Here is an 11257-nt window from a genome sequence, read left to right on the forward strand (position 1 = left end):
TGCAGTCGTCTCCACTCTGGCGGTCGCTCTGTCACCCGCTTTCTCTGTCGTCCGCTTCTTCTATTCACTATAAGTTTCCTTGTTTCCTCATTGCACGATTTTTCGTTATTTGTTTCGATTAAGGTTATATTTCTTTTGATTAAAGCCCTTTATTTCATTATTTGTTACCTTGTTGAATCGGGGTTTATTTTCGCTATTAATCTTTTGGATTATTTTGGTGAAGGTCACAGACCAACTAATCTATTGGAAGATTAAGGCTTGGGGAGTTGTTGATCTTCTGCAAGGGTAAGTTACTGATTTGGGGGTTTAAAATTGACTTTGCTTTAAACTTTTGACTTCATAGACAAGAAGATTAGGGGATTTGACTTTGCTTTAAACTTGGCAATCGCCAATTGCATCTATGCATTTAAATCAATGCTGCGTATTTTATACATTGGGTTTTCTCATATTTGTTAGTTTTATACAAGATGTACCTCATGTGTTAGGTTTTATTTATTTGAAATGAAATATTTTAATTAATTGGTAACAGTTTGCAATGCTTAGAAAATAAACACATAATTTTCATAGTCTCTCTAGCATGTTAATATTTTCCAGCAGCAACTTAGAAAGGAATATGGTTTGCTACATTCGTGCAAAAAACGCAATCATTCGTGCCAAAAACACAATAAATTTTGGACAGAAATATTATATCGTAAATATTAAAATTTATATTCTTTTTATATATTACATATATTAATATGGATATATAACCTATATTTCAATTTTTGTAATAATAATATTTTAATTTAAAAAATAATTGTAAATGATAATTTAATATCTATTAAAACCAATATTTTTAATATATCACCCCATATATGGTATGGGTATATAACCTATATTTAAAACTTATTACTATAAAATTTATAAGTTTTTTAAATAATTATAAATATTGTTTTAATATCTATATAAGTTTTCTAAATTTATAAGTTTTCTATATTAGTATTAAATTTATAAGTTTTCTAAATAAGTGTTCTAAATTTATTAGTAATAAAATTTATTAGTATTAATTTTATAAGTTTTCTAAATAATTATATATAAGCTTATATATAAGCTTGCATAACTTACATAATAACTTACATAACTTGCACAACTTACATAATACACCACTTACATAACTTACATAACTTACATAGCTTACATTCTACACAACTTACATAACATACATAATACAGAAATTACATAAAATACAACGTACATATCTTACATAATACATAACTTACATAATACAACATTTACACAACTTAAATAACTTATATAACTTGCATAACTTATATAATAACATAATAACTAACATACAATATATAAACATATATAGAAATTTGCATAACTCATATAATAACATAATAACTAACATAATACATAACATACATAACTTACATAACTTACATAAATTAAATAACTTACATAACTTACATAACTTACATAACTTACATAACTTACATAATACAACATTTACTTAAATAACTTACATTATACACAACTTACATAATTAATATTATACACAACTTACATAATACATTACTTACATAACTCACATTACTTACAGTACTTACATAATACATAATATATAACTTACATAACTTACATAATACATAAAAATATATCATATCATAACTTATATAACTCATTTATGGTTATAACTAGCGTTTTAACTTACAGTGCAAATTATTGTCAACGTCAGACTACAAGAATTAAGAAATGGACCGGTCTTGGATGAATTTGTCAAGGGTTAGCAACGGTTATCGAAATGGAGTACAGACTTTTCTAAATTTTGCATTTCAATATGCAAGCCAAGAGAACATGATTCTTTGCCCGTGTAAGAAGTGTGTCAACATAAGTTGGCATTATCGTGAGGTTGTATACGGGCATCTAATTGTTGATGGGTTTGTTTGGGGTTATAAACAATGGTTATTTCATGGAGAATGCCCGCCTAGTACTTCCTCTTCAACGATGGATGTATCTTATCCTGATACTACTTACCAACAGTCTGATAGAGGGGATGACATGAAAGGTATGTTGCAGGATGCATTTAATATGCACAATCATGGTGTGCAGTTGTTCCCAGTGGATTTTGTGGCATCTGATGATTGTAATATTGGTGGAACTGCTTTTACCGAACCGGGAAGTAGTGTACCACATGAAGAGCCGAATGGAGAAGCGACGAAGTTCTACGCTCTACTTAATGACATGAACGAAGAACTGTATGAGGGATCAAAATTTTCAAAAATGTCATTCTGTGTTCGTCTTTTTCAGTTAAAATGTTTGGGAGGGTGGACCGGAAACTCGTTGACAATGCTGTTGGAGTTTTTGAGAGAAATATTTCCGTTTGCAAAAATCCCTCAGTTATGCAAAAATATGAAGAAAATGATAAAAGATTTAGGCCTTGGGTACAACAAAATCCATAGTTTCCCAAATGACTGCATGTTGTATTGGGGCGATCGGAAAAACCAACAGTGCTGTCATGTATGCGGCCAATCCCGTTGGATAAATAGAAACACAGAAGATTGGAATGACGATGAAAATGATGCACAGTTGAGGAAGAAGCCAGTCAAGATTTTGCGGTATTTTCCCCTTATACCAAGACTTCAAAGGCTTTTCATGTCATCCAAGAAAGCGGAGTCTATGACGTGGCACCATGATGGATGAACCGATGATGGATTACTAAGGCATCCGGCAGATTCTTTAGCTTGGAAATCATTTGACAATAAATTTCCAAGCTTTGCAAGCAATCCTAGGAGTGTTTGGCTTGGACTAGCATCTGATGGATTTAATCCTTTCAAGATCATGAGCACTGCATACAGTACTTGGCCAGTAGTGCTTGTTCCTTACAATCTGCCTCCGTGGATTTGCATCTTCCCTTATCTTATCTATGATTATCCTTAGAGAGAAAGGGCCTGGGAATTTACAGCCACTTATTGAAGAGTTAAAACAATTATGGGTTGGTGTCAAGACATACGATGTGTTGAGAAAGGAGAACTTTAATTTACGTGCAGCTTTGATGTGGACCATTAATGACTTTCCCGCTTATGCCAATTTATCTGGTTGGAGTACCAAGGGTCGTTATGCGTGTCCTTGTTGTGCTGCACAAACATGTTTGCAATGGTTGTACAATGGGAAGAAGTTCTCTTACATGGGGCATCGTCGGTGGTTACCGAAAAATCATAGATTTAGATTTTAGAGTTCTGTATTTGACGGTACTGAAGAGTTCAGAGAAGCTCCTTCGCAGACCAGTGGCTCTGAAATCTTGTTCATGTTGGAAGATATGAATTTCATTTATGGGAAGATGAACCAACCGCCAAACACGCAAAGAAATAGAAGATCAAATGATGAAGCTAATGATGACTCTGATCAAGAGGACGATCCTAATGAGGCAGACTTGTGGAAAAAAAGAAGTATTTTTTTGAGTTGCCTTATTGGGAGCATCACCTTTTACGACACAATCTTGATGTTATGCATATTGAGAAAAATGTCTGCGAGAACATTGTGGGTACAATTTTGAATGTCGACGGAAAATCAAAAGATAATCTTCAGAGTCGACTTGATTTAGTCCAAATGGGAATTCGGCCTGATCTTCATCCCAATCCACTTCTGAATGGGAAATATCGGTTGTCGCCTTCTATTTTTTCAATGTCGAAGACGAAAAAAGAAGTGTTCTGCACGGTGTTGAAGAATATAAATGTTCTAGATGCGTATGCATCAAATATATCTCGATGTGTTAGTGTTAAAGATCGAAGATTATATTTGCTAAAATCACATGACTATCACATCTTGATGCAAGATTTACTGCCAGTTGCTCTACGATGTTGTATGTCCAAGAAGGTGACGTCTTGTATAATTGAACTATCCAATATAATGAAAGCCATTTGTGGCAAAGTTTTGGATGTTCAAGAACTTCAGAAGGTATAGGATCAAGACGCTTTGACTTTATGCAACATGGAGAAAATCTTCCCACCTTCCTTCTTCACCATTATGGTTCACTTGATAATTCATCTCCCACATGAAGCAATTCTTGGCGAACCCGTTTTCTATCGATGGATGTATCCCATAGAAAGGTGTTAATTAAAATTTTTAAAATTTTCCTTCATTCACCTCTATGCCTTTAGTTACAACTTTTGATAGTGTTGTATATCGTGTTTAGGTTTCTATCCAAATTAAAGTCTTACTGCCGCTACAAGCGATATCTAGAAGGATCGATTGCTGAAGGCTACTTAGAAGAGGAATGTATGACCTTCTGCTCAAGATATTTGGAAGATGTTGAAACAAGGTTGAACAGACCAAATAGGAATGCTGGACTCACGGACCATAACATCGTCGATACTTATTTGTTCCAAAGTTTTAGAGAACCAATCGGCAAAGTTAAAATTGTAAAATTAGATCATTTATCGTGGGTACAAGCACATCGATATGTTCTGTTTCACCACGAATTAATGGAACCTTTACGGAAGTAAGTTCTACAAATTTGATAAATATTTATCAAATTAAAAATTGATTATCTTCTAACAAAGTGAACATTTTTTAACATAGTGAGTACAAACAAATGTTGAGATCTCGTTCGCGCTCCCGAAGAACACAATATCGAGATATCAATAAGTTGTTTACAGAATCTTTTCATGAATGGTTAAGCCCAACGGTATGCAGTTGGAGCTTCCGCTTACAAATAATAATGTTTTCTTATAACATTTTTAATTACTCAGTTTACTTTCCATTCAATAGGTTTGGAGTGGGAAGAACGTAAACGACAAAGTTAAATGGCTCTCCCAAGGTCCAAATCAAGTGGTTAAAAGATATAGTGCGTTCCTCATCAACGGATTCAGATTTCATACAAAATATCGCGAGAGGTTGAGGAGAATGCAAAATTGTGGAATAGTTGTTAATTCCTCAATTACAAGTTATGCTAGTGCTAGGGACAATAATCCTGTCGAGGGAAATGTGGAATATTTCAGACTTTTTACTGACATAATTGAGTTGGATTACTATGGCAAATGGAAAGTTGTCTTATTTCGAGGTGATTGGGCCGATGTTAATACTGCTTGTGGAATTAAGCAAGATCAATTTGGTTTTACAATGGTGAACTTCGCTCGATTGATTCACACAGGACAACAACTGATAGATGAGCCGCATGTATTCTCATCTCAAGTCAAACAAGTTTTTTACTCAAAAGATCCAACTGATGAGGGTTGATACGTTGTACTCCGTAACATCCCTAGAGACTTGTTTGACATGGGCAGTGGAAGTAGAGATAACATCAACGACAGATCAAAAACTTTGCCCTTTCCAGAACAAAACTTAAACGATAATATCCCTAGTACTATTACACAATTTCAATGGGTTTGTCAAGATACGGATGAAGATATTTACGACTAATGGCGTAGTAAGATTTTACGATTGTTTAATTATATGTAATATCATAATTTAAATCTTGGTCTTACTATATATTTCAACTATTTTATATGTGTTGTTATTGTTGTAATTAGTTATTAAGTTTTCAACTATTTTATGTGTATTGCAGATAAAATGCCTAGAAGAAAAATTCCAAGGGGAAGCATTGTTCAAAATGATCCAAACTCGACAGAAACAAATAGTACTGAACAACAAATAGTAATTGGATCTTCGAATGTTCCGATTACACCTGAGGATCCTACAGAAGTTCAAAGTAATTTTATATTTAATTTACATGCGTGTTGACTTATAATTGATTTATTTTTCAAATTCTTATATTATAATATACCATTTGCAGCTGAAAATGGTGGGACACGCAGAGGTCGAGGACGTACGCTACTTAGAGATTTATACAAGTTAGATCTAGTTGAGTGTGTCAATGTATGCAGAAACAGTTTTGGTCAGCCTGTTGGATTAGAAGCTCGACTTTTAGCAGGATACATGAGAATTTTAGCACGAAATACGGATATGTTGCCTATCAACTACGAGTCATGGAATCAAATGCCCGATAGCAACAAAAACCAAGCCCTCGATAATATTAAGGTAACAAAATGTTAATGTCATTTATAATACTTGGGAAATAGTTTCATTTATATTTACTTTATTAACTTGTGTTTTTTGTAGGCGAGGTTTGTTTTAGAGGTCTTGGATGCTTATGTAAAGAAGGCATTGGGAAAAAGATGGAGAGAATATAAAAATACTTTGAAGAAATATTATTATAAGAAAAAAACAACCCTCGATGAGAAATTACAAAATGTCCCGCCGGGTATGCTGAGGTACCAATGGGAAGATGCGGTTAGATTTTGGCATTCGAAGAAAGGCGAGGTATGACGTACTTCCAAATTATTGTAATTATTTTGGTTTATAGTATTTACTATTTACGTACTAAAAATTTCATAACGTAGGATCGTGAACGAGTTGGAAAAAGCAGCAGGCATAAACAAAAATTCACTCACACAGCCGGGTCAAGAAGTTTTGCATGTGTAGCTGAGGCGGAGGTATTTTTAATTTTTTAATATTGTCAAATATGTATAACTTTCCATTAAATAATATTTTTACTACTATATTGTAGGAACTGTCGTCCGGTCAAAAAGTTGGACGCCTTCAACTTTTTGAAATTACACATAGGAAGAAAGATGGATCTGCTATGACTCCTGAAGCTGGTGAAATTATGGTACGTTTACTTAATACCGTTTGACTTGTTTTAGTTATTTATAGTGTTTATTTTCTAATGGTTTAATTCATTGCTTGTAATGCGACTATTGTTATGTTGCATTTGTTTTTTTTAATATATATTGCGTTCTTAACTATGTGATTTATTTATTCGGAAAAACTAAAGAATAAAAATGCGGAGTACGAAGCGATTGCTTCTAGTGATAGTTCTGTTCATCCCAAAGACATTGTTAACCAAATTATTACTGAAGTTTTGGGTCTTAAAAGGTATGGTCGGGTTCGATTTCAAAAATCTTTTGCTAGCCCAACCCAATATTTTGGATCCAGCTCGCAGCAATACATGGCTTCGGGGAGTCAGGCTCAAGCTGAAGTTCAGAGGTTAAAAGACCAGATTGCTCAGATGCAAGCGACCACAGTTGAGGTTCAAAAGAAATATGAAGAACTCCAGCTACAACTTAAAGTAGAGGCGGTAGCGAGGGAAGCAGAGGCTGCAGCGAGAGAAGCAGAGGCTACAGTGAGAGAAGCAGAGGCTGCAGTGAGAGAAACAGAGGTTCAAAAGAAATATGAAGAACTCCAACTAAAACTTAAAGCAGATGCGGACTCGAGAGAAGCAGAGCAGAGCAGAAAGTACGACGAACTCCAACAGTAGCTTCAGAGTATGTTGAAGATGTTTCAGCAGTCGCAAATTCCGCGTCATAGAGTATTGCATAAATATTTTTATCATTTCAACTTTTAACATTTTTTTAAAAATAATATGAATTCACTTTTATTTATTGATATTAATATTATTTTATTCATTTAATTTGAAATATTATATAACTTTATTGCTTTTGGCTGGTTTAGATCTGGTTGCTTTTGATTTGTTGCTACAGGAGGGCTGAAAAAATGGAAATTTTTATTTTACAGAAATCCCAAATTAGTGGCGTTTTTTTATAAAAGCGCCGCTAAAAGTCGTGTCCCTATAGCGGCGTTTGTGTATAAAGTGCCGCTAAAGAACATGCCCTTTAGCGACGGTTTTCTTCAAGCGTCGCTAAAGAACATGATCTTTAGCGGCGTTTTTCTTTAAACGCCATTAAAGAACATGATCTTTAGCGGCGTTTTTTTCTAAGTGCCGCTAAAGAACATGATCTTTAGCGGCGTTTATTTCTAAGCGCCGCTAAAGAACATGACCTTTAGCGGCGTTTATTTTTTTAAACGCTGCAAACATAGCGACGTTGTCGTTAGCGGCATTTTTTGCGGCACTTGTGGAAGCGTCGCAAACACCTTTAGTGGCGCTAAGAAGCGCCGCTACAGGCCTAAAAAAAAGTCGCTAAAAACCTGTTTTGGTGTAGTGCTCTTAAAAAAATTCTTGGATGAAGAAAGTATAAAAGTATATATACCTGATGAACTTCGTTCCAAAGTTGCTCCATGTTTCCATATGGTAATTCCAATGTAATAAGGTTCTTTGGATTAAAACTTGATGATAAAGATTTGAAGGGGTAATAATGCCATACAAGATACCTTAGCTCATTCGGAAGAGAGATAATATCATCTTGGTATGTATGTAGCTTCTTATAATCCTCATGCTCTTTCCTCAACCAACTCCGAGGAAAATAGAAGAAAATACATCTAAGATTAATCATGCTTTCAAAACCAGAAGGTTGGAATAATAGGTTACCCATACGTGACAAGGCTACCTTTATTCCTTGAATTCGATCAGTTCCCTGATAACAAAAACCAATTTATCAAATATTAGCATGGAGAAATTTATAGACATTTCATTAAATAACTCATAAAAAAATAATTATATTAGGATAGACGTAGACTAATTGAGCACTTTTACATACAGAAAGTGTTTTCTTTTCTTTTGTTTTTATTTTTTCAAATCAATGCATTAAGTATTTAACAAAGTCATAAACCTTGAGCAGATTCTACATTATACCTAAGACATAGTCATTATGTGTCCAGTATGATGATAATTATTTTATTTTTTAAATACTAATTAAAAGGGATAATACTTGATATGATATCAAATGTATAGGTTGATATAGTGGCATTCAACCAAATGACAATATCTCATTAAAGTATATTAAAAAATATAATTAGTGCTTACTTTATTATATTTGAGCACTTCTTCCACGTGTTTCGGATTCCATAGTCTACTGCACTTACCAAGGGTTTTAGATTCTTGACAAACAATGTCCTTACCCATCTCTTCAAGCATATCATGCATATCAATTGCATCTCGTAATAATTTACATGGCCACATTGTAGAATAATCAAAATAATCAAGAGAGAAATTAGTAGAAGATGAGACATTGATCAGGCATTTGTCAACCAATTTGTTTATTCCACACTCTACACCCGTATAACAACTACTTAGAATAAGTTTTGCTCTTTCCATGGGTTCCCCTTTAAAGAAGCATGCAATGTCAAGAAATATATTCTGCTCTACTAAATCTAGCCCATCATAACTACTTTTCAAAACCTCTGAAATTTTTTTTTCTGGGGGACAGTCCTTTAGCTTCTCCACCTTACTTTCCCAATAATTTTTACTTCTTTTATTTAAATCAGAACCCAAAACTTTAAGAGCAAGTGGATTGCCTTGAGTGTACTTTACAAACCTACGGGATAGATCTTCAAAACCAACTGCGGGACTCAACTGCTTAAACGCAAAGGTAGAAAAAAGTTGAAGAGAATCGTTCTCATTCAACCCTTTCACCTCATGTATTGTGTCAGCTCCTCCACTCTCAAGCACTTGTCTATCTCTTGATGTTATAATGGTTTTACTTCCATAACCAAAATATTTAACACCCATATAATCTATTTGGTCTGAGTCATCAACATCATCAAGGACAGCAAGTACTTTCTTCTTGTTGAGTCTCTCTTGAGTTAAAGTGGATCCAATGGAGGGGGTGCCTATATCAACATTCGATTTCAATAATCCCGAAAGAAATTTATTTCGTAAAGATTCCTTCCCTTGTTTTTTTATTTCCTCTCTAACATTTTGAAGAAAGCAATGAGTTTCAAACTCTGAAGAGAGTTTTTTATATACAGCCTCAGCAAGGGTTGATTTGCCTTCACCACCCATTCCCCAAAGTCCTATTACACGACAGTCTTTTTGCTTAATCAGCTTCAAAATCGCATTTTTCTGATATTCTATTCCAACCAATTCTTCAGAAGCACTTTCAAACCCAATATTCGTAAACTTTTTTATAACATATTCAACAATATCTTTAATGTACTCGGTTTCAGGTCTAGAAAACAATAAAAAATGTAAAAAGTAAATATGAAATCTAAAACAAAGATAAGTTGAAAATAACAAGATGAGAAAAATATAGTTACCTGTCAAATTTGCCTCCTTCTATATGCCACCCTTTTAATTTACCAACCTCTGCAAAAGCAGTTTTCCATTTATCAGCTGGTTGCTCTGATTCATGCTCTTCGAAGGATGTCTTAAAATGCCCACCACTATTTCGCACATCGGAAGGATCAACATGGTAAAAGACGGGAAGAACAATATGTTTGTCATTGGGATTGTGCTTGCGATCCATGATGTCAGAAAGTTCACCTAAGCATGATTTTGAAGAAGCATAGGCTTTAGATACAACGAGGATTGAGAGATTTGAGGCCGAAATTGTTCGAGAATACGTTGGTGGAAGTTTCTCTCCTTTTTTCAGTGTTTCGTTATCGGGGAAGACATTAATTCCTACTTTTTCCAAAGCATTGACTAGGTGATTGGAGAAGTTGAGGCGTGTGTCTTCACCTAAGCTTAAGAAAACTTGATGCTTCATCAACTTTTGCATAACATACGCAACAATATCCTTGATGTACTGGGTTTCAGGTCTAGCAAATAATAGAAGAAGTATATATATGAAATCCAAAACGAAGATAAGTCAAATATAAGGAGATGAGACAAATATAGTTACCCATCCGACCTGCTTCCATCTATATGCCACCCTTGTAATTTACCAACTTCAGCAAAAGCGGTTTCCCATTGTTTCACTTCATCAACTGACCTCTTTGTTTTATGCTCATCAAAGGATTTCTTAAAACTCCCATCAATTTTCACCACATCAGAGGGGTTAACATGGTAAAAGATGGGACGAACAGTATGTTCGACGCTATAGCGGTCCATGATGTCAGAGAGTTCAACCAAGCATGATTTCGAAGAGGCATAGTCTGCAGACAAAACGATGATTGAGATATTTGAGACTGCAATTGCTCGAGAAAGTGCTTGTGAAAGCTGGTCCCCCTTTCCAGTTTTTCTTCATCGAAGAAAACATCAAGTCCCTCGTCTTTCAAAGCTTGAAGTAAGTGAGTGGTGAAATTAAGGCGCGTGTCTTCACCTCTGAAGCTCAAGAAAACATGATACTTCATTAGAGTAGAAGATGAAGAAGAAGAACCCATGAAAGAGTATTGATAGTGTGCTTGAAGCAAAAGAGAGAACAAATATAGCAAGTGAGTTTTGCTTGGGTTGTGGTATTATTGTAAGAAGAAAAAGTGTAAATGGGAAAGAGATTGAAGGCCTAGGCAAAAGCACAGGCGACGACTTGAGCTTAGCCAACTATCCTTTAGTCAACACTGGTGTTACTTGCACGCCAGATTATCTTTTACTTTAAGAGCA

The 11257-nt window shown here is 34.6% G+C and overlaps 2 protein-coding genes across 2 annotated transcripts; both read right to left on the bottom strand.

The window, feature by feature from the left end:
- Window positions 1-7832: 7832 nt before the first annotated feature.
- On the bottom strand, window positions 7833-10490 carry LOC107935444 (disease resistance-like protein DSC1). Its single transcript, XM_041103659.1, has 2 exons — window positions 8744-10490; window positions 7833-8354 (listed from the first exon to the last, which is right to left on the bottom strand). Exons 1-2 carry the CDS (start codon window positions 9719-9721, stop codon window positions 7947-7949), a joined length of 1386 nt encoding a protein of 461 aa, XP_040959593.1. The 5' UTR covers window positions 9722-10490; the 3' UTR covers window positions 7833-7946.
- Window positions 9972-10768, bottom strand: LOC107934969 (disease resistance protein L6-like). The gene is made up of 2 exons (XM_016867495.2): window positions 10560-10768; window positions 9972-10476 (listed from the first exon to the last, which is right to left on the bottom strand). Exons 1-2 carry the CDS (start codon window positions 10766-10768, stop codon window positions 9972-9974), a joined length of 714 nt encoding a protein of 237 aa, XP_016722984.2.
- Window positions 10769-11257: the final 489 nt, after the last annotated feature.

The sequence above is a fragment of the Gossypium hirsutum genome, chromosome D10 (assembly GCF_007990345.1).
Source record: "Gossypium hirsutum isolate 1008001.06 chromosome D10, Gossypium_hirsutum_v2.1, whole genome shotgun sequence".
NCBI classification, from domain to species: Eukaryota; Viridiplantae; Streptophyta; class Magnoliopsida; order Malvales; family Malvaceae; genus Gossypium; species Gossypium hirsutum.